The sequence below is a fragment of the Gobio gobio genome (assembly GCF_949357685.1).
Source record: "Gobio gobio genome assembly, chromosome: 9".
Classification (NCBI taxonomy): Eukaryota; Metazoa; Chordata; class Actinopteri; order Cypriniformes; family Gobionidae; genus Gobio; species Gobio gobio.
This window is the reverse complement of record NC_137115.1, coordinates 40570496-40595211: the sequence shown is the minus strand read 5'-3', so window position 1 is coordinate 40595211 and position 24716 is coordinate 40570496. Positions and strand designations below refer to the sequence as shown.

The 24716-nt window shown below is 37.9% G+C and overlaps 1 protein-coding gene across 3 annotated transcripts; it reads right to left on the bottom strand.

The window, feature by feature from the left end:
* On the bottom strand, positions 1-24367 carry nr1h4 (nuclear receptor subfamily 1, group H, member 4). 3 transcript variants are annotated; one of them, XM_079825092.1, is made up of 11 exons: positions 24148-24257; positions 20043-20224; positions 19572-19748; positions 15894-16271; positions 11998-12138; positions 11384-11520; positions 10117-10215; positions 9791-9890; positions 9528-9674; positions 6108-6221; positions 1-2251 (listed from the first exon to the last, which is right to left on the bottom strand). In XM_079825092.1, exons 3-11 carry the CDS (start codon positions 19597-19599, stop codon positions 2013-2015), a joined length of 1383 nt encoding a protein of 460 aa, XP_079681218.1. In that variant the 5' UTR covers positions 19600-19748; positions 20043-20224; positions 24148-24257; the 3' UTR covers positions 1-2012. The 3 variants fall into 3 exon arrangements, with proteins under 3 accessions (XP_079681218.1, XP_079681216.1, XP_079681217.1); XM_079825090.1 differs by lacking the exon at positions 19572-19748 and having other exon boundaries at positions 24148-24367; XM_079825091.1 differs by lacking the exon at positions 19572-19748 and having other exon boundaries at positions 20043-20219; positions 24148-24261.
* Positions 24368-24716: the final 349 nt, after the last annotated feature.

Sequence of the window (24716 nt, the reverse complement as noted above, 5' to 3'; positions counted from 1 at the left end):
CATAATATTTATTTTCATATAAAAGTAACAGAACTTAAATTACATCCAGTTTATCAGCAACAAAGCGCACGAGTGTGAATCCCGCGATATCCGCCTTTGATCTCGCAGGTGTCTGATTCACTACGAGAAGAGAGAATTGTCCGGCTTGCCTGCACTTTTTTCACTCCTCCCCTCACTGCAGCTGCCTAGTCTCGGCTGAACTGCAGGCAAGGCGAGGCGCATCTCAAACAAGCCTTTTCTCTTTCCTTCAGTGATTCTGCTCTTATCATCAGGTGTTCATCACTAATGGTTAATCATCACTTAATTATCTCATTAACATCAGCACTGTTTCAATGGTACTTTAACTCAGTAATGAGCACACGCATGAACACAAGGAAGTGTTAATTTACCATGGGCGTTTTGCTGACTATTACATAAAACTTACCAGTTTCATTTACATATGACTGGCATTTATGAATCACATTAAGTTTATTAATGTGTTTATGTAAAAACTATGTAATCCAAATGCATGGAAAATGTATATGCAATTCAAATACATAAATCTTATGTTTAGACATTTTTTTGAGTGTAGGTAATTATAATAATAAAAAATATTATTGCTTTGCATTAACAGGCTTGATTTATGCTGCTGTTGTTGTCATTGTTATTTAGTTGTCATATGGTTCAGAGTTCATATTTTTATTGAACTACATGTTGATCATCACCATGTTTGAGATTTGTGTTGAGGTGTTGAGCTAGCTGTGCTTCTCATTGCAACTTTGCGACTTATTTGCCTAAGTGAAATGGGTAAACTGTGTGCCTCTAAAAGGCAGATGTTATTCATGTTGTGTAGCTAACTTTAAAAAACAAACATGAAGATGAAAACACAAGGCTTGTAACTGTGTGCATTGCTAAATATTGTTTAGTTGCCTTTACAATAAGTTTTACGTTAAAAGATTACCTGGTACTCATTAGCTGAACAAAAGTATTTAAGTTGATTTTGACTGGAGCGAATCAATTGAGCTAACTTAAAAAGTTTAGTGTGATAGGTTCACTTATTTTTTCAAGTTGGCTCAACTTGTTCCTTTTTTAATTGTCTTGACAAAGAAGTTTTAAGTTCAAAAGACTACCTGGTACTCATTAGATGAACACAAGTATTTAAGTTAATTTTAACTGGAATGGATTAGTTGAGATAACTTTAAAAGTTGAGTGCGATAAGTTGCCTTTTTTTTTAAGTTAGCTCAACTTTATTTTTTTACAGTGTACTTGTACCTTTTTAGTGTACTTGTACCTTTTTAAAGATACTAGTTCTTATTAAAGTGGGACCTAAAGCTTACCCAGAAGAATAAAAAATGTATTGAAGGACTAATCCCCTATTAATAAAGTTTTGAAATTACCATTAAAAAAGCACATAATGGGTGTATTCATGTGCCCATGTACTTTTGGCCATATAGTATTTAACATCAACTTTATTGTATTGCCTATCATCACATTAACACTTACCCCTCACTTTTTTCACTTGCTCATGAATGTATGATGAAAAAGTATTTTGATTACTCGCACACTGAAAAAAGATACAGACCAAAACGGAATGGTTGGAAGGCGCATTGTCATTATTAATGCATATGGTTTTGTGACCCTAGGTCAGGAAGTACAGATTTTGAGAACCTTAAAATATTTAGATGAATTACACAATACACAAACAGACATAAAGTGTAAAAAGCCATGTAATCCTCAGATGAAGCAGATTTTAAACAAATCAAGGATAGCAAAGGCCTGGTAAACATTTACAAAAGCATTACAATATCAAAATGCGTCCATCAATCTTTTCTTGAAGAGCTGATAATGTCTTAAAATCATTATTACTTTCTGTTTTATTTGACATTTGGCAATGTATAACGTTTACATTTCATACTTTAACAGTCAACTTCTCTCAAAAGTGTGTAAACTCCTCTCTTTGGCGGTTTAGTAAAAGTCTTTGGCATTTCTCCTTAACCCACCCACCCATTTTTGTTGTTTTTGTGCATTTTCTGTCATTGAACGTCCCAGATCTCACAGAGGAGGGGGGTGAACTTGTGGTCACTCATGCGCCATGACTCTAGCATTTCGGCGTGGTGGTGGTTGAGTGTGCGAAGCTCAGTTAGACGGCCGAGAAGCCTTGCAAAGTGCTGGGGCTCCTGAGGGTGCTGTAGCTTACAGACCTTCCTCAGCACCTCCAACATGGGCTCCTGCAGACGCTCCACTGCCTGCTGGTCTTTTACATATGGTCTGTCTGTGGTTAGATAGAACAGTTTCAGTCAAATGGAACACATTTTATTGAGGCCTTCCGAAGCTTAAAACAATGACAGAAATGCGTTAGCTTCTCTATTGTGACCTTATAAATCAATAACCATTTAACTTATTAGTTTGAACAATACATATTGATTCCATAATAACCAAAAGTGGGTTTTAAAGGTGCAGTAAGCAATTTCCAGGAAACACTGTTGATATATGAAACCAATCCAAACAAATACAGCCCTCCCTTCCAGGGCCATGCAGAGAGTTCTTCAGGGGCAGGGGCTCAAATGTAAAAAAGGGGCAATATATATATATATATATATATATATATATATATATATATATATATATATATATATATATATATATATATATATATATATATATATATATATATATATATATATATATATATATATATATATATATATATATATATATATATATATATATGCTCATCAAGCCTGCATTTATTTAATAAAAAATACAGAAAAAACAGAAAACAGTGGCCTACTATTGTGAAATATTATTACATTATGTTCTTTTTAACTTTGTATTAATCCAACAATCTTGAAAAGAGTATCACAGTTTCCAGCATTGACATTAAATCCTCATATTAGAATGATTTCTGAAAGATCATGTGACACTGAAGAGTGGAGTAATGATGCTGAAAATACAGCTGTGATCACAGGAATAAATTATATTTTATATCAAATAAAGGCTTGATGAACATAAGAGACTTCTTTCATAATGCTGCATAATATTCAAAAATGGTAACATTAAATAAAGTACTTTCATGTAGCCTAACCATTTCGCCAGCCTACACTTCACATAATAGGCCTGTGGCACTTGGGTTTTGATAGTTTAATTAAATAGTAAAACGTGTATCAATATACATAAATACAAGTGAATTTAACACTACTTACCATTAATGCGACTTTTGCTGCTGTGGTTTTGTGCAGGGATTTGTTTGTTGTCAGTTAAAATCCATTTTGTCAGTGATGCAATTTATAAAATGAGACAAACCGCAGGAAATCGTTCCACAAACGTTAGTTCGTCTTTCCATGTCATTTTCTACCGATTTATGAATAAGAACAGAAAATGACCGCTTCACATCGCCCAACGGAATTTGAACTTGCTTTGCCAGATCACGATTGGTTGGTGTATATACATGACAAACGGGCATTGGTGAATTGTGTAATACTTTAAAATATATAATATATAGATTTGTAATTAAATCAACACATTAGCTCTGATTATGGATGAAAAAAAAAATATTGGTTTACTTTTTTCCCGCGAGGCCACACACTCTCTGAAAGGACCATATTTGGCTCGAGAGCCGCTTCCGAACAGTGGAAAATCAGCTGTCAATCAAAACACACGCAACCCATAGCAACGCGTTACGGCAACGCCTCAACAGAAATTGTCCGACTTTTCCATTTGGTACGACTTTTGAGCCGTCCGTTACTATTGTAAACATTGTCATGTTATAACAATCACATTTATTTAGTTTTATTGACCACGATATTATCCTTGATATTTGTCTGAGAGGGGCACTTTTGATTCATTTTGAAAAAGGGCAGGGGCTCGAGCACCCAACGCCCCCCCCTCTGCACGTGCCTGCTCCCTTCGTTGCCCCGGCCCCAAAATGCAAGAAGGCACAATGCAAGAGTAGATGTCTCTTTATTATAGCTCCAGACAAACAATGACACTTGGCTCTGTGAAACATAGCATTATACCATTGTCACCCGCATATGGAGCAGAAACAGTGCAAACTTCAGGCCTTCCTACTTAGGTCAGTACTTCCGACTACATCTACCGCAACCTTTTCGGCGTGATTGCGCAATCAGTGGCACGTTGCAGAGCAGCGCAAGATGAGCAATTTAGGTTAAAAAGTATATTCATTTTTATTTATTTTTTGTTGAAAATGACCGATGTTTTGGCTAGATAAGACCCTATTCCTCGTCTGGGATCGCGCAGAGCCTCTGAAGCCCTTCAAAGCCCTTTGAAACTGCATTGATTTGGACCTTTAACATTTTGGTTGCCATGGAAGTCTATGATCTGGAGAAAAATCTTGGAAAGTAATCCTCAAGAAACGTAATTTCTTTTCGACCGAAGAAAAAAAGACATGAACATCTTGGATGAGATGGGGGTCAGAACATTTTCATTTTGAAGTAGGGATGCACCGAATCCAGATTTTTGGGGTTCGGCCGAATACCGAATCCACTGGTTAAGATTCGGCCGAATCCGAAGCCGAATCCTACTCCCATCCGCAGTCCATTATCACAGTAAAGACCTTAATGAAGTAAACCACGTCCACAGCAGTGTAGGGATGCTATTGACCATTTAACCGTTAACCGAAAGTAAGAACTTTGACCGATTAATACTATCAGTTAAATTGTTTAAAAGTTTTTAACAATTTTTTGTTTGTTTTTTTGATGGTTAAGAATTATGCTGTATAGCATCATTTGTTCTCTCACGGAGCGCGTCGACATGTGCAACCACAAACCAGATATATCTCGCAAAATGAAACAATGGAAAAGCTTACTGTGTGGGACCATTTCGACAGAAAAATACAGCAGCAGTACAAGCTCCTGACTGGTGGAAAGCAAATGAAAGGCGCTTTCCGAGGCTGGTCATTCTAGCGAGGCGTTATCTCTGTATTCCCGGGACATCAGTGCCATCTGAAGCCTTGTTTAAGGCTTTTAACAGTGTGGTTTTGGAATCGCTTTCTTTTGACTTGAAGTACTGCCACATTTTCTCTTCATGAGTTTCATTTTCACTTTCAACGGCGGCGTCATTACGTTCGACCAGGAGCGCGCATAGTGCAAGCCTAGGGTTCGGTTCGGGTTTTGAGGTTCTGCAGAAACCAAGTTTCTGAAAATTCTGAGGTTCGGCAGAAACCAAGCAACCTCCCGCAGTATCTCTTGAAGCCAATACGGAAGTGACATATACTGCAATTCATCGACTGGCCACTAGGCCACAGGCTCCAGAAGGGAGCAGAATCTCATTGAGCCCCATGTTAAAATGCCCAACTTTATAGCAGATTAAAACATGTTTATAGCCTGGTACAAATTGTGGTTTTGGTCTATACGGCTAATTTTGCCCTTCATGACAACTAAGTGAGGTCAAATATGAGCCTGATCATAGATATATCGATCATAGATGCCTCATTCTACTGATCCGTGCAAGCACTAATGAGGCATCTACATATACATCTATATTTTGACCTCACTTAGCGGAAGTTATGGCGGAGCTCAGAGATGATCACGTTCGTCTGATAAGAGGTAAAATACTAGCATAAATACTGCTCGGTTTCTCGCAGAAACGGATCGTTTCGCTAGATAAGACCCTTATTCATTGTTTGGTATCGCTTAAAGCCCTTTGAAGCTGTACTGAAACTGTCATTTGGACCTTGAACCGTTTGGAGCCCATTGAAGTCCATTATATGGAGAACGATCCTGGAATGTTTTCATCAAAAAGCTTAATTTCTTTTCGACTGCAGAAAGAAAGACATGGACATCTTGGATGACATGGGGGTGAGTAAATTATCAGCAAAAGTTTATTTAAAAGTGAACTAATCCTTTAACTTCCCCCATCATGAGTGTATACACCCTCTACTTCTGATTGGCTACAAGTGTGTTGTGGTGCTCGGGCCCATCCACTTTCAAAAGCATTTTTCTGAAATTGCTTACTGCACCTATAAAAGTTTTTTTTTGGTAGGGGTGCCAAAACTGAACTTTTCCATAACATGATGCTTATGCGTTAACAAGTAGTAAAGCAAACTAAACAAATTAATCTGCATTCTGCAACTTTTTATTTAGAACATTAGTTGACCGATATCAGCTCACCTGGTGAGAGGATTGTGATAGCAGTAAGTAAAGCATGTTCCTCTTGCATCATCTGCAGCTCCCCGATGCTTTTATAGAAGTTAAACATGGGTGTCATAAACTCTTCAGATATTCCTGAGGAAATAAAGCTATTCATGAAGATATACACCAAGCTTTGCAATTATTTTCTAAATCACTATTGAAAGTCAACATGAAAACAGCAGTCAATTTATTACATCAGCCATCTGTAACCACTCCCAAACATATTTCTTAGAAGCTATAACTACATTTAAAAATAACCTGCTCTGCCCAATGCACATATTTACATACTGGCTATGATCTAAAGTTATGAAGGCCATGCTTTCTTTCCTGGACTAAAGATCACATTAAGTACATACTACACTCAGCCGTGGCACTGTAATCATACCTCCATATATTTTGTGTTTGTTTGAGCTTCAATAAAGAAATCTAAGTCACACTTTTAAGTATTCAATAGTAAAACTGTCTTTGCTGAATGTACAAAATGAATTGTATGTAATGTTTTATAAATGGCCTGTTTCATTCTGGGGCCTCAGGGTGGCAGTGTTGCCCATATTTAAAAGCAACAGTGAGTCTCCTAAGGATTTACTGAATCACATAATTTCCTTTTAGACAGAATCCACCCATCCATTATTATAAAAAGTCATGCCTAAGACATTTCATCTTATGCACTTTTAACGAAATTGTCTTCTTTAAAAATATGTAAACATTGTTAAAACATGATACATGAAGCAGAATTGTATAATAAGACTTAATTGTTTTCAAATATTATGGCTACATCTTGATTTTTAAGCAATAATTTCACTCAGTTTGATTTAAATTATTCATTAGATATACTATTTGCCTGTGAGGTATAAGGCAAAGAAAAATAATTTGAAATACATTTTTAAAGGGATAGTCCACCCCTCAAAAAAATTCTGTCATTTAATCACTCTCGTGCCGTTCCAAATCCGTAAGACTTTCGTTCATCTTCGGAACATAAATTAAGATAATTTTAATGAAATCTAAGAGGTTTCTGTCCCTCCCTACTGACGCTTCAAAAAGTTCATAAAGTTGTAAAACTAATCCATATGAATGTAGCGGTTTAGTCCAAATTTTCTGATTGAAATGGACTTTTCACACATATAAACATTGATCAGAGGACTTATGGTCATCGCTAGACTAAGATTGGGGCATTGTGCATTGAAAAATGGGCTGGCAATAGTTGGAAAGCTCTCAGATGGCAGATGCAAGTGTGGAGAAGCAGAAACTAAAATCTCATTTATTCAGAGCTGTTGGAATCTGGAGTTACAAAGTATTCATTAAAATCAATTCTTAGTACTAAGGACTTTGAGACAACAAAAGTTATCAACTTTTTGCATCGAACTGGAGTTACGGGACTATAATGATATAAAATAAAAAAATAAAATAAAATAAAATAAAATAAAAGCCTAAATTAAATCTGTTCATCTTATAAAGTGATCATGTCTCTTCAGAAATATTGGACTAAACCACTCAATTCACATGGATTAGTGTTAGGATCTCTTTATGAATTTTCGAAGCTTCAAATTGGTAGTTGCGTAGCTGTCATTGGAGGGAAAGTCTTACGGTTTTGGAACGGCAGGAGGGTGAGTAGCCTAATTGATATATAATATATATATATTTTTTTTTTGGGGGCGAACTAACCCTTTAAAATAAATATTCATATGTTTTGATAGTAAGTTTTCAAAAATGATATCTCTGGTTGGGGATATTCCCTCCTTCTATATGTAAAGCGAGTACCCCGAAAAGTGCTATATAAATGTTACGAATTATTATTATTATTATTATTATTATTATTATTATTATTATTATTAATAAGATATTTTAAAGAGTGTTGGTAACCAGACAGTTGACGGCACCCATTGACTTCCATAGTAGGATTTCAACTGTCTGGATACCAACATTCTTTAAAATATTTTATTCTGTGTTCAACAGAAGAAAGAAACCCATGCATACAGGTTTGGAGCAAAATGAGGGTGAGTAAATGATGACAGAATTTTCATTTTTGGGTGAACTATCCCTTTAAGAAAATGATTTTGCTGTCTGCTTTGGAAGAGACTCTCGGGGCCGTGACCTTGTTGCTTTGTATTGTCTGTTAGGTCAGAGCTGATCTGAATCTGGCCTCGGATCCCCACAGCTGTGCGTTTCCACATTCAGCGGGATTCTCGGTAACAGCAGTTCATTTGAAGCCTGTATTTGAAGGGCTTTCCTGTTTTGTGCGAGGTCTTTGTCTTTATCATTATCATCGATATAATTATCATTCTTTGCTGGCTATGCAAGCCGAGAGCTCTTTTCTGATGTAAAGCATTCAGTGTGAAGAGCCATAAGGGTTTGGTTTACAGACTGACCAATCAGGGGAACCCTCAGTGGGAGCTGACACACCGAAGACACACTGATGCAGCTGGGACATTTAAAACCTGACTTAACAATTCCGCTTACCAAAATGTTAATATGAAAGAAAAACAGTGCTGGAGTGTAACGAACTCAGTATATACAAACAGTCGTCACCCTGGAGAGATGAAATGATCACAGCACGCAGACTCCTTTCACGGTTTCATTCATTTCCCTTCAGATGAAAGGATAACCTTTGTCATAACTTTCCAAAAAAAGGAGAGAGCAAAAAAAAAAAAAACCTGATACATCACTGCAGCTTCACGCCAGAGAAATGTCAGAGGCGCTGAGAGCCAGAGAGTGGGACAATAGGCCTCTCGATGTTTAGATAGAGAACAATAGTCTCTTTAGACAGTGCGTCTATTTCTCCCCCGCTGGCCTTTTGCGTGAATATTCCCGAGCCCATGCTGGAGGACTCAAACAGTCTACGCCACTCTGCATTCATCTGTCTGTTCAGAAATATCACTAACTGGACGGTTCGTTACAGCTTTTCAAATTCTGAGAGGCTGAGAGCAACCACCTTTGAAATAAAGGTGATTCAGCGTGGAGCAACATTAAGATGCTTTTTTTAATGGATTGTGCATCCTACTAGAACACAAATAAGTGTTCTACAAAATACGATGAGGTGATATAAGGCACATGCTAAATGAGGGCTTTCCTCTTTGTGCTGTTCCTGGCAGTCATCCAGTGCTTAGACTTCTGTGAAACCGAAACCAGTTGGACTTTAGTGTTCTTTTACACGTGTAACATACACCACACGATTATCAAGACGGCAAATTTCCTGACGTTATTTAGGGCGGACGGATACATTATTAATATAACATGCCCAGTGAACTTTATGGACTTTGTTCTGGGCTTTGAGGGGCTCAACAAGTATGTGGCGTACTAGTTTGAAACCCAATCCCAGAGTCATGATTCCTTTGAACACCCCATAGAAGCAGTTCGCGAATTGTGCTGTAAATTATGCTGCAATCCAAATAATGAGCTTACCGCTCCTTCTGATCCTGTCCTCCAGCACCTCAGTGTGTCCGTTGGGCAGTTTCTTAGTAAAGACCTGGGCCGAACGCAGGAACATCGCCTCTACGGCTGAACCTTTCAATAAAGCGATCTGATCTTCGTGATCCAGAGACTGAAAACCTGCTCGGAAAACAAGAACCTGAGTATGTTTGCTTAGAACTGCTGGAGTTTATTGCATTCCTCTTGGGCATGCAAATTGGTATAGAAACCAATTTTAGAATTTGAAATAACAGTACCTGGTATGTTTTTTGTGAACTCAACCAACACCTGGACGTGACTAGTTGCCATTTCGGTCAGCAGAAGGAAGTTTTCTTCTGCGTTAAATTGCTCTTGTAGCTGTCGACAGGTTAGAAGTGGGAAAAATATCTGTTTTATGACATTGGGGTTGTAATAACCTTGGTTACATAATGATTTAACAGAGATAAGAAGAGGCAAAGTTGTTTACTGATTTTAACAGTAGCATTTGGCTGCTTTGTACATTTAATGAATCATAAAAAGATAAAAGAAGGTGAAGTAAAGGAAGATAAGGATGATGTTTTTTTTCTTCTTCTAGAAGACATACCAGTTTTTTTGCCATATCCTGAGGGATGCGATGTTTGTTGTGAGCGTCAACTATATAACTTATTAAAGCCTGCTGGTCTTGGCTCAGTTCTATATTTTCCTGAAATGAGAAAATGTGCCCAAAAAATCAAAAATGTATAAACCTTTTTTTCCCTGCATTTGGATCAAGGGGAATCCAGCTACGTGGACTAATGAATAAATATTGGTGGTGTCATATTTTAACATAAGCCAACTTTTGAACCTGCACAACCATTTTACAACCCTTTATCATATAATCTTTCAGAAGTAACCGTATATGTGGGCAAAAGTGAGAAGAATGAGAATCATTGAGGTTGCCCTTTAACCTTTTATAGCACTTCAATAAAAGTTGCCATAGAACACCCTTAACTTTAGTTTGCAATTATACCTAAGAAGTTATACTATAGCAAGCATGGTGCCAAGAAAACTGTATCTCAAAAACTTAAACTTGAACAAATCAAAAAGTGACATTTTTGCATCATTGTTTTTTCTTGAAAATCACCACTGATTATAGTAATAACCAGTGTTGGGGAAAGTTACTTAAGTAATGCATCACATTATTGCGTTACTCCCTAAAAAGTAACTAGTTGCGTTACTTAGTTACTTTTTATGGCAAGTAATGCGTTACATTATTGCGTTACTTTTTCTCACCGGCTTGCTTGTTTGTTTTTTAATAACAACCAAAAAAGTTATATTTTTTGCAAATGTAAAGGCCCTTTCACACCAAAAATGAAATGAATAAGCCTCAGGCTGAAAGAAATTTAAATGTATGCCTGTACAGTAGAGGGCACCGTTCAAACAAAATATGGTTTAAGTGGGTCATTGAAGGTCAGCAGCAAAGACTTTGGTTAATAAAGTGAGATTAAATACAAAAGTATATTTGTGTAATTCAATATATTTAATTATTGCAGGTTTGCGTAATATGTTTTTATCCATTTTAAATAATACCACATTTTTGTGCAAGTGAGATGAGTAAATGCTCACATTTGGTCTAGAACTACAACCATCTTGTTCACACACAACGCTTCTGCACTTACGCTTATCTCAACATGGGGACAGGATAGCTGTCAGTCAATAAATGGAAAAACAAAGTAACTCAGATATTTAGTTTTAAATTTAAAAGCAATGCTTTGCCTTACTAGTTACTTGAAAAAAGTAATCTGATTACAAGTAACTCAACAAGTTACTTGTAATGCGTTAGCCCCAACACTGATAATAATAACCCAATCAGACAGTACCTGCGGTCTTACCTTGGAGGGTTTTGTGGTAGATACAACCTGTTTAGCATCTCTACTATCACCAACATCGTCCCCTATACTTTCGTCAGATGAGGCTTTTGTGTTTTTCCTCAGCCTTTTGGATTTGCACTGGATTTCGGTTAATAAGCCTGAGGTTGCAAATATAAAATGGATACATAAATTAAATAGACATACTGGATACAAGCAGTCTGTTTCTCATCAAGGTTTATGTACAAAATCTTTTGAACTATAGAGAGACTTTGTTGTATGCTAATTAAAACGAGTGATTCTAGGAAACAATTCAGTATTTTTTTTATCCATTTTCTTCCGTCCTATTCACGGTAAGCTTAGAAAATACAGCTTCTGTTCTTCCACAAACTAATAATATTTTATTTTAAGTTATCCAATATTATTTGAACTCAAACCATCTCGTATCAGAACACGAGGCTCTCTCTTTGGAAAATAAATGAAGTTGCTTTTGACTATTCCAATGAATAATATTTATTGAAAACTGCTGTTTTAGAGATCAAAGTGTCTCATCTGATTTCACATTGTGCGTGACTTTCAGGCTGATGTATTAGTTGAACAGGAACAAGTTTTACACCGTTTACAGTGCTCTTACTCACATTCTGCGAGCATGCCCATCTCTTTGCACTTCCTGAGTCGACACTCTTGGCATTTCCTGCGCATGTACATGTCCATCTCACAGTTTCTTCCACTCTTACATTTATATACAGCATTCTTTGTGATACTCCTTCGGAAGAAACCTGGAAGAAATACCTTTGCATCAATAACTACTGATATGATCAATAATGTTCAATTTCTCTTTCATACTATCAGTTATCTGACACACAGATGGCAAGAATAGACATACAAAAGCATTCAGGTGCTGAAAATTTTTCTCTATAACCATTCTGTTATTCTGAAAACCATAGTAAAAACACTGGAAGCAACAGTGGCTACCCTACAAGCCTAAACTATTAGGAGAGACAAGAAGGTCACTTTGTAAACACAGATCAAAGAATAGGTTCATTGCAGCCCAGTACATGTAATGTATATGGCGTAATGTTTTAGACATTACGTTCAGTCCTGTAATACCGATACTCTGGGATGCTGGATTTTCAGTTCTAGGCAGCAGACAAACATGTGCAGTTGTTTTTGGAACAGGTAATTATTCCAGCATGAGCCCATGAGCACAATGACACGCATTAACTTTGCATGGCGGCGTGTGGCTCTGGTTGCCTACATCATTATTCAGCAGAAAGCTGAGAGGGAACCCAATCCAAACTGAACGTGAAGGTGCAAACCCAGCCAAGCCTGTGGGACTCGGGACACATAGCCCAGAATCTGCCCTTTGGGCATTGTCCATGCACAGGTGGAATTACACTTGCAGTCATTCAGCCAATGATTTTCCAAAGAGCTAAAATTGGCGCATGGGGTTCCATGTCATTTATTACGTCCTTCATAAGTTATGTAGCCATGGCTACACTGTAAGACCAGGCACACTGCAATATCTATGACTGTTTAAAGAGGTCACAGAACAAAGGGTGCAAATGTACATGTTATATATCAAATAAAATAAAAATGGCAAAGCTATGTTTGTTAAAGGATACATGTGCAATTTCTAGGCCTCTTGCATGGAATTATATTGCAAAAATAATTGTTTTCAAACAACTTTCCATGTATATATATATATATATATATATATATATATATATATATATATATATATATATATATATATATATATATATATATATATATATATATATATAAAATACAATTGAATTGCCAAATGATGAGAATAGTTAAAGGTACACTATTACACTTTTTTGTTCAAAATGAACATAACATCCTCAATCTTTCTTGCCAAATGTGTTTTTGTCTTAACCTGATTTACTATGGTATGCCTGTACACACCGGGACGAATATCGCGCGCTTATTGCCAGCGTTTTTCGTGACGTTTTTCGGCACGTCTTGAGTGTTCACACCCAAGCGATTTTCACTGGCGATGCGCCGAGTGAACGTGCACATTCAGTAGATGATGGAGCTCCCGGTACACAAGGTGGCGCTGCGGCACTTTACGCTTCTGAAACTCGCTTGTCACACAGAAGAAGAAGAGAGACAGTATTTACGTTCTGCCAAAACCACAGATATATTATGTCTATGGCCAAAACCATTCACACACTTTTTGCTAACTGGCAAGCAACATTAGCAGCTCATCTTCTTCTTTGTCTACTTGCTACTTCTTCGTCGTATCAATGTGTGCTCGGCAAGACCGTTTTGTGCTTGAGCGCCACCAAGTCGTGTTTTACTGTCACTTCAGCAGCTCCAGGCACGTGAACAAAAGTGCTGATCTCATTGGTCGGCCAGTTTTTAATGCGCCGCGTCAAAATAAAAAAACGAACCCGAGGCATTTTTTTTTAAAAAATGATGCTTTTACGCCTGCCGTTTTGCGCGTCGGTGTGCACACTCACATTGGCGCCCTTTGTTTAGTCATGAGGCGTTAAACGTCGGCGATAAACGCGCGCGAAAATCGTCCCGTGTGAACAGGCCTTAAGGCCTGTACACACCGGAACGAATATCGCGCGCGCTTATCGACAGCGTTTTTTCGTGATGTTTTTCGGCGCGTCTTGAGTGTTCACACCCAAGCGATTTCCACTGGCGTGCGCCGAGTGAACGTGCACATTCAGTAGATAGCGCTCCCGGTACACAAGGTGGTGCTGCGGCACATTACGCTTCTGATACTCGCTTGTCACACAGAAAAAGAAGAGAGACAGTATTTACGTGATTGCCAAAACCACAGACACAATATGTCTGTGACCAAAACTATTCACATACACTTTGTGTACACCGAGGCATTTTTTTTTAAATGACGCTTTTACGCCTGGCGTTTTGCGCATCGGTGTGCACACTCACATTGGCGCCCTTTGTTTAGTCATGAGGCGTTAAACGTCGGCGATAAACGCGCGCGAAAATCGTCTCGGTGTGAACAGGCCTTTAAGTGTTTATTTTATACCAGTTGGGATGGTTTTCATGGGAAATTGTTACTCGAGTGTGTGTGCTATTCGTAAACTGAGAAAAGTTGCTCCAGTACTGTCTAGGTTAGTTGTCACAACCAGTGAAAACGGTTTACATGGAGCACGCTAAATCTCGAACCTCTGGGGAATCACCAGTTTAAAAAAACGCAGAACAGAGCCTGCTGGCAAAAAGAGAAAGTCAGAGCTGGTAATAAAATGAGAAACAAAATTGGCTTGGCTTTTCGGAGATGGTGAGAACTGAGGGATTTGAAATGTTGTTAAAGCATTGTGGAGACAGCGTTTTATTACTCAGGTGAGTATTGAATTTAATTGAGCAGATAAATTGCCATATGTAGCTCTCTAACAGTGTTGATTGTAAAGCATTATCAATTGTGAAGGGTCATTTCATTATGGGTTACTGTAGCAATGTGCTGGAATTTATTTTCAAGGAAGTACCGTGTCTATTTCTAAACTGGTTATATCTTTAAAGTCTAGTAGTGAATTTTTTATGAGCAGTAGGATAATATTTCTCCATTTTAGTTATAAGAAAGAATCATCATTCGCACAGTCACGCAGAGCCGAAGCACAACCAAAACACTGTTCTTCCGCAAAAGGCATGCAGTTTGTTTTATAACTGCTAGAGGGCCAAAAGTTACATAGTGTACCTTTAATAATAAATTATGGTTAAAAAAGATGCAATCCAATAATAGGCGGATTGTATTATACAACATCACAAACCAAACATTAATATTTCAACATATTTAATTGATTTATATTTATATAAACTATTACTGAGAATCTCTATTATGTGTATCTTTATCTACATATGAACAGCCTGTAACTAAAAAGATCTCAGTATAGCCTTTATAGTTGTAAGTAGTATAGCCTGATAGTTGTACCTCGAGGGCCACAGCAGAGTTTAGTCCTTCAGGCTTATTTGAAAATTTTATAGTGTGAGAAAGAGTAGTCTGATTTCAGAACCTATGAATCTTATGCTGTATATTTTTAGTAAAGCAAAACCATACAGCTAGGCCATTCTAGTCAGGTTCCCAAACTAATGACTTTAATGAGTAATTTTTTAGAAAATCAAAAACATGCAGCGTGACCAGTGTAGTCAAATTCCTGGAAAAAATGTATCTAACAACTGTGTTTTTTTTTTAAAGTGAATCAAACATACAGGTTAACAGGGGTGTCAAACTCAGTTCCTGGAGGGCCACAGTCATTCATAGTTTAGTTCCAACCCTGCTCCAACACACACCTGTAGTTTTGATTCACTTAAAAGAACCGGCATAAAAGATTAGATTGGGAATAGGACAGATCGAGCTGTCTACTTCGCACTGTTGATTCAGTAGCGGTGTTCAGTGGATGTGGGAGAACCATTAACAGAACCAAATGGAACCATTTTTTAAACCAAATCTGAATAAGAACTCAGCCCTGTGCATGCCAAATAATGCTTTTTGAGTGAAAACAGCAGCAAAAATACAATAAATGATGGGCTTCACCTTTACATCCTTCACATGTGAGTGCATTGTAGTGATACCCTGATGCTTTATCTCCACAGACAACACACAGTTCTTCGCCTTTGCTCTTTCCAGAGTGGACTGCGTTTCTGGATCTTCTATACACCGTCGGGACTACAGGGCAAGACTCGTCCAGCTCATTATCAAAGCCGCCCTCCATTGGTCCTTTTCTCATCTCAAACACGTTGGATGTAGAATACCACTCCTCCCCGCTGTACTGTGAGTAGCAGTGTTGATTGGAGTAGTATGATGGTGATGACATGGAGGGCTCCACTGAGGTGTACTGCATGCTGGGATAGCTGGTGAAGGGCATGACCTCCTGGTCATGTAGCAAAGGACTGTTCTGCTCTGCCAGAATATCTAAGGAGAAGATGGCAGGAGTGAGTAGTGCTCGTCAGTTTACATGTCATGGAGAAGCAAAGATCAAGTTAACCTTACTGATTTAGCCCAGCACGGAGTGCTAATAGTTCTTATGCCAACAGGACAATTAGTGAAACTACAACACACTGAGGTACTGTTACCTTGCAGACTCCCTCAGAGCCATTGCAATCTCCACTAACTGATAAGTGAATATTAAAAACTATCTAGGAACATAACCAGCCTCTATCCAAATAGTAGCAATAGATTATGTGAAATGTACATAATACAGAAGTCAAACACACCCAGAAATAAAACAAGAAATCATTAACCAAGGACTTTTTTTCTTACACAATATCACTGTCTGAGGGATTTGATTATAGATTTTTTTTTGAGTGCGGGTTGTAGGTTTAATAGCATTCACTTGCAGACTTTTTTTGGCTCTATTAATAAACAAGACAAGTAACATTTTTATGCATGTACACAAGCGCATATGGAAGCGCTGAGCCAAATGTGTTGGTCTGTACTCCAGGGGGCGCTAGAGTTCATTTCAAATATCTAGTCTGCATAAAATGAAAACTCTCCCTATCCATTTTCTAAATTAACGTTAAAGATCTTATTCTTAACGATTCATCAATGCATACGTTTCATTTTTCTTTTTAATGTGAGCTCGTAATTGTTAACCCTTTCACACGCAAGTTCAAAGTAGTCTAGCTGACCACCCCAGTGTGAGTTTTTTAAGGCAAAGACACCTTATTATTATAAACCTTTATTATGAACATGTTGGCTGATCTATAACGCGCGATGGGCGGCGCCACGTTAGTTTGCACCACAATTCATAGAATCGTATAAAGCCCTATTCGCACGGGATTAGTATTACCTGGTGACCTCTAGTAATTTGTAATAATTGCGGAGGTTGTCTGTGATCTTAATCCCGTGCGATTGTAAAGTAAAAATTCCCCCGCAAATGACCTACCATATTTCGCCGAACACAGAGATCCTGTGATAATATTAGTCCCGTGCGAATTGGCATCTCTGTGATTTGGAGGGTCATATATAATTTTAGCAAAGTTTTTGTTTCTTGTGCGCATTTTTATCCATATTTCGCATTCAATTCCTGTTGCTGGTCTGTGCTCAGTTCAGTTTTTAATTGTAACGTCTGTTCTCTAACTGAACGAAATTATTTTTATTACTATAAAAAATCTAAACGACGTGAGAAAGTGATGTAACCGGTGTAACACCGACTATCGCAACAATATAGCTGCACGCGGAAAGGAACTGTTGTTTATGATATATCATACAGCTATATCTACACTCACCTAAAGGATTATTAGGAACACCTGTTCAATTTCTCATTAAAGCAATTATCTAATCAACCAATCACATGGCAGTTGCTTCAATGCATTTAGGGGTGTGGTTCTGGTCAAGACAATCTCCTGAACTCCAAACTGAATGTCAGAATTGGAAAGAAAGGTGATTTAAGCAATTTTGAGCCTGGCATGGTTGTTGGTGCCAGACGGGCTGGTCTGAGTATTTCACAATCTGCTCAGTTACTGGGATTTTCACGCACAACCATTTCTAGGGTTTAGAAAGAATGGTGTGAAAAGGGACAAACATCCAGTATGCGGCAGTCCTGTGGGCGAAAATGCCTTGTTGATGCTAGAGGTCAGAGGAGAATGGGCAGACTGATTCAAGCTGATAGAAGAGCAACTTTGACTGAAATAACCCAATAGAGCATCTTTGGGATGTGGTGGAACGGGAGCTTCGTGCCCTGGATGTGCATCCCACAAATCTCCATCAACTGCAAGATGCTATCCTATCAATATGGGCCAGCATTTCTAAAGAATGCTTTCAGCACCTTGTTGAATCAATGCCACATAGAATTAAGGCAGTTCTGAAGGTGAAAGGGGGTCAAACACAGTATTAGTATGGTGTTCCAAATAATCCTTTAGGTGAGTGTATAATGAAAAAACATGTACAAGACATTATATCCAGGAGATAAGTCAGTAAATATGAGTAAAATCACAGGCTTTGCTTATCTGTGTGAATGCGCCATGCGAAATTCAGATGTGGGGAGGTCATTTCTAAATCTCACAGATAATACTAATCCAGTGCGAATAGGGCTTATGTCGAATTTACAACACGTCAATTTATCCACTTCTCCTGAAATACATGAGTGTCTGTGAAGTGGAAGAAAAAAGTATAGAATAAATATTATCGCTTCCTAAAACCTACACAAGGTGTATGTGATGTGAATAAAACATGTCGTCAATTTATATAGTCTGTATGATGCGTTGAACGTTCTAATCACACCGGTGTGATTGTACACACCAGACTTATCTCTAATGTCGTATGGCGTACTTCTCCAATCATTTAGTCATTTTAAGCACCGCCCCTTTCTTATAATCAACTACAAGCTGCCATTAAGATCTGCCTCCATCCTATCAACAACTGATGGATATAACCCCACCCTAAATGTTTTTCATTTTCGATAATTAACACATAAGTACAGATTTTTTGCAACTTCTGTTACATTGCGACTTTTAACCGCATTGCAACTTTTAACTGTTATTATTTAGGTTTGTTAAACATGTCGACTTTAACTAATTCACTTACCAAGATTTGCTTTAAATTGCGCACCATGAGAGTAGTTGGCCTACACTAAAAAAAATGCTGTAAAAATAGGGAATAATGTACTGTATTAATTTGATTTTTTTACAGGTGTTTTTACCTGTATTTAGAATTTTGAACTTCATTGAGTTCTATGTTAGGGTCAACAAAAATGTCCGTAAAATTACTGGATAATGTCCAGGTTATAAGCTGCCAGTACTTTTTCCGTTATTTTACGGATTAATGTTTTACAGTACATAAGAGAAAACTGATTATAAAAGAAGACTTTATCCTAATACAGCACCTCTTGTGGCAGCATTGAGTATTTTACAAGCACTTTCTGTTACGTATTGCGCTATAAATTGTGGTCTGTGCTATAAATTGTGGTCTGACCCATTTCAGAACACAATGATGCTGGAAATAAATTTAGAATACCTAAAAGTTTCAAGCCTAACTCTTTCAGTCATCAGGTCATCTGCTCTTTTCCTTTTTTGCATTCATTATTAACAAATATGAAAAATAAACTGCCCAAATGTAGTTTAGTTACCAACAATGACAATATTTTTTTCACAACAAACTCTTTGCAACCTGGCAATTCAATAACTTAGGCATCTAAAAAGTTTGTACTATATTCACATTTCTTCAACAACACATACTATGAGCACTGTGTCAGTATCATGAGACGGTACTGACCTGAAGCCTTCTCCTGAATAATGGCCATTTCAGTGTGACCCTGTTAGGGTCCTGATGATCATTAGCTGTATTGATTCCTGACCATCCATCTATGTTACTTCAACTCCTCAGCATGTGTCTTTGTGTCTCTTTTCACAAAGTATTACTGTTCCTGAACACTTGAACACCTCAGAAGTGCTAGTGTGAACAAAGGTTGCTTTAGTTGCTCATTAACCTGACAGTCACATTTCCCTGTCTCATTACAGGTAGGACCGATCTAGTTTTATAAATATCATCTAGGACAAAACATGCTGACGTGTGGTGTAAAATTTAAGGTGACATTTTCACTTTTTGGCTTCTGATAATAACAGAAATTTGCTTCAGTTCGTTTTGTAGTTTCTGACTCATAGTTTTATTTTATCACCAATGGCAAAATATATAGGATTAGCAAAACGCAAGAAAGAAATCAGAGTGAATTTTCAATATACTCACCAAAAAAGTGTGAGCCCTCTGATAAGGGGAACGCATCGCTGGGTGGGATCTGTAAAGGTCCCACCACATTGACGTCATGGCCCACCCACTCATTCATTCAGAAGCCTGTGTGTTGAGTTTTGGCGTCCAAAGATCCCTCAGTCCAGAATGGAAATGATGGGGTTAATCCTGTTTCTTCTAGACTTAAACATATGGAGGAAGTGACTTCTTTACTTACTTCTTTTATTGCAAATTAAGGTATTTACGCAATATAGTAAAACACTTTACATAAATTGTTACACTTTGATTTAGGTGCTGCTGCTCAGGACAAAAAACAGTGATTAACCTTTTATACTACGGCAATTTCATTCAGAGTCCCTTGCGAAACCATTGAGGAGGACAATGTCCTGTGAATCTTATGGTTTAACTGTTAAAAGTAATTTCAGTTATGCTTGTTTTGTTTTGTTGTATGAAATGCAACAAATGATTGCAGTGACCTTTACTCCAGTTTTAGCTCTGGTCATTTTATCTAGAACACCTGAACAATCTTGCACTAAATTACCTATCGTCATCATTGTGTTTTGATAGCACAGCACACGCCCTTTATTGGAGCGTCTATTTACACCAAGTGCAAATAACGTGCCCCAATTTCAAATAGCGTGCCTTGTTGGCAAGGGCTATTCGCACTAGCTCTGCCTAACAATGCCTGGTTGGGCCAAACAAGATAAAAATTTCAACGTCTTCAGTGGCGTAGTCAGTAGCGCGTAAGGCTTAAGGATCTTGGTTTTGACCATAGACTGTAAAAAATATGGACGTAGTGTCTGTGACGTCACCCGTAGGTTTCCGAAGAGTAGTTTTGAAGCCTAAAAGTCGGCCGTTGCCATCTTGTCATGACAAATCAGGTCCTACTGTAAAATAGTGTCCGCTTAGGACCCCAGAGCGATTCTATTGGCTGAAAGAACTTTCAATGGCTAATCTGTTCAGAGCCTGATTACAATTCTTAAAAAAATCACGTTTTGATTTTTGTCGTTTGAATTGTGTTAAAATAGTCTTTAACGTCTTGCAAATCATGTTTCATATACTAGTAGATAACCGAAGCTATAAGTTGTGAAATCAAGGATATCTCGTTCTTAATGTTTTTATTTAGTTCGCTTACGTTCTAGCATAGCATACAGCTACCTGATTAGCTTAGTTTATATACCACGGCTGCACGTACCCTAGATTTTAAAAGCCCTAGCCCCACTTTAATGTTTATACAATTAAAAAAAAAAATAATAATATATATATATATATATATAGTATATATATATATATATATATATATATATATATATATATATATATATATATATATATATATATATATATATATATATATATATATATATATATTGTGCTCCTGATCTGTATATTAGTGTTTTTTTTATTCTTTATTATTTACATTATTGAACAGAGCATTGAGCTTGCTAGAATAGGCTACAGCAGCTCGATTTGCCATCAAACAGCTTTTGATCAGGCATTTAAAACAGCTACCACGTTGGGTCCTTAGCGGACACTATTTCACAGAAGGACCCGATTTGTCATGACACCGGATTACAGAAAATGGGCAAAGAGGCGGGACGTGGCTGAAGCTGAGGTGACTGGCTGCTGAAACAATGCCCACCTAGCTCGACCATAGCGGCAATCCACCTGTCTCTCCAGTGGCCATGCCCTTAATTATGCAGAACTTAATTAAGGCTTAAAGGGTTAGTTCACCCAAAAATGAAAATTCTGTCATTAATTACTTACCCTCATGTCGTTCGACACCCGTAAGACCTCCGTTCATCTTCGGAACACAAATTAAGATATTTTTGTTGAAATCCGATGGCTCAGAAAGCCTCCATTGGCAGCAATGTATTTTGCACTCACAAGACCCATAAAAGGTACTAAAGTCCATCTCACTACAGTGGTTCTACAATAATTTTATGAAGTGACGAGAATTGTTTTTGTGCAAAAAAAAAAAAAACGACTGTATTCATCAAGTGCTTGTCTTCCGTCTAGGGCTCAGACGTGAACTCACGAAGCACCACGACGCATTCGCGAGAATAGAGCCAGCATTCTGGCATGACCCGGAAGCGAGGAGCTTTGTTTACAAGCAGAGGAAAACTCGTGTATCTAAGCTTTTGAATTCTACATTGATAGTGCTTTAGGTCTCAGCGTAGTGGTCAAAATGGGGCTAAAGTGTGCCTTTCTTGGATGCCCGAACGCCGGCTCTACGTCATATTCTCGCGCATGCGTCGTGGTGCTTCGTGAGTTCACGTCTGAGGCCTAGATGGAAGACAAGCCCTTGTTGAATAAAGTCGTTATTTTGTTTAGTTTTTTGCGCACAAAAACTATTCTCATCTCTTCATAAAGTTATTGTAGAACCACTGTAGTGAGATGGACTTTGTAACGACATCTTTAGTACCTTTTATGGGTCTTGTGAGTGCAAAATACATTACTGCCAATGGAGGCTTTCTGAGCCATAGGATTTCAACTAAAATATCTTCATTTGTGTTCCGAAGATGAACAAAGGTCTTACGGGTGTCGAACGACATGAGGGTCAGTAATTAATGACAGAATTTTCATTTTTGGGTGAACTAACCCTTTAATATAATTTTAATGGATGAGTTATAAAAAAAATTCACCCCCCTCACAGTTATCATGAAGGGAAAAATTAGCTATATAGACCAAAACCACAATTTGTACCAGGCTGTAAACATGTTTTAATATTTTTCTCTACAGGCCAGGTTAGACCAGAACACTTTATAGGGCCCTATTTTAACGATCTGGTCGCATGGTCTGAAGCACATGGCGCAGGTGCACTTAGGGTATGTCCGAATCAACTTTTGCTAGTTTAACGACGGAAAACCGCTTGACGCACCAGGCGCACGGTCCAAAATGGTTGTACCTAGTCTCTTAATGAGTCATGGATGTGTTTTGGACATAACGTACAATAAACCAATCAGAGTGTCATCTCCCATTCCCTTTAAAAGCCATTTGCGCTTGCACCATGGCGTATTTGCTATTTACATGGCAGATTTTGTGCCTGGAAAGACTGAACTCTTTTCCAGAGAGAAATCCTTTTATTTTTAATATTTAAAAAAAAAAATGTTTATGTGTGCTGTTGCGTGTCACTATGTGTGATAAGCAGAGTGTATGTGCGTTGTGCACCCGCCAATATCGCATATTACTAACGCGCCCTTTAAATTTCCAACAATGCACCTGAACACACCTTGTTTGCCCATGGCCGAACAGATGGGCGGGAGTGCATTTGTTATTTAAACAACGTGCCGCTGGAAGTGAAAATGATAACTGCGTCGGGCTGAAACTAGCAAAAAACACTTGCTTCGCACCTGACGTCGCATTGTGCCGGGTGTATGATAGGGCCCTCAGTGTTTATAAAAACCTTTTATAATCCTGTCAGGTAGAATGGGATAATTTAGTGTTCGCCTACCTTATGTGACTAAAATGAAATCTAATATTAGATTAGTGTTCAGAAGTTTATCTACATTGGGACTTTAAATGAGGTTTTAATTACTTTAACTTTTAGCACTATGAAATTAGGTTTTAATTACTTTACTTCACAGTGATATTACTTAAGAAGCCATCAAATGAACAAAAGGAACTTGTCCAGGAAGTAAAAGGTTGTGTGTGCTTAAATGTTCTTAAAATATCAATATTAGCCTGTCTGCTTATGCTCATTTGAAACCGCAATTCTGGCGACATTTCTTTGTGTTCCATCATCAGAGCAGTTGTTCACACCTTACTTGTAAACAATACAAGATGAAACACTGGTTCTTTTAAGAAAAGTAACAGTGCTGTGATTTAGGATGTGTGGACAAGTCCACAGTGTCACAAGCTACTATGAGACCAGGCCTCAACCATTAGCGAATAGCGATACATCAGTTCACAACAACCAGTTCCCCATTTTTATATGTTATTAATCCAGTCTATAATTTCCCATGAGCTTACATGCTCGTACACACGGAGGGTCTCCATAACATAGTGCAATTTCAAATCAGTAAATCTCCACACCCCAAAGTTATATAAGCTATCATAGCTGATTTATTTTTAGTAGCAAATATCAGAAATGTTATTTTCTTACCTATTGCTTTGACAGACGTGGTGTGCTCTGTGGTCCCGTTTTGATATTCAAAGCCATCAGTATTTGGGAAAGAGGCATCAAGCTGATTCTGTGTAACTAGACAGTTCTCTGAGCGGATGGGGTCATAGGGACAGTGGTTATTAATTAAACTATCTCTCTGTTTCTCCTCATGAGTACTAGCAGTCCCTCCCTCTCCCATCAGCTCCAAACTTTGGCTGACAGGCCTACAAATGCAGCATTACCTCCTTAATAGAGAGAGATAACCAGTACAGGACACCCTTCTTCCCAACACATTCCCCAGTGATGCACCCCCACACACCACTCATGTAAACACAATTATTACTGAATAACGCTAGTCTCTCATGCAATTCAAAGCATTTGGATAGAAACACTTCAGCTCTATTTTGGCTCATCTCTGAAAACTTTGATATCCGATACTCGTCTTTAAATTATGGTGGTTTGATGGTTTGGCTCTAAAGAGTCTACTTCAGGATCTGACGAAATGTTCAATAAGCAACTACTGTAACTTGGCTCGTGATGTTCTAAATGGGCATGATGACACGTTTGGC

What these genes read in the sequence shown, in the direction of transcription:
- nr1h4 (XM_079825090.1), bottom strand. Translation starts at nt 20,139, where the DNA reads ATGAATGAGTGGGTGGGCCATGACGTCAATGTGGTGGGACCTTTACAG. An exon ending in GTTCACAAAAAACATACCAG is followed by an intron (nt 9,675 to 9,790) that starts GTACTGTTATTT and finishes TTTTCCGAGCAG; the next exon opens with GTTTTCAGTCTCTGGATCAC. An exon ending in GGACAGGATCAGAAGGAGCG is followed by an intron (nt 6,222 to 9,527) that starts GTAAGCTCATTA and finishes TTATTTCCTCAG; the next exon opens with GAATATCTGAAGAGTTTATG.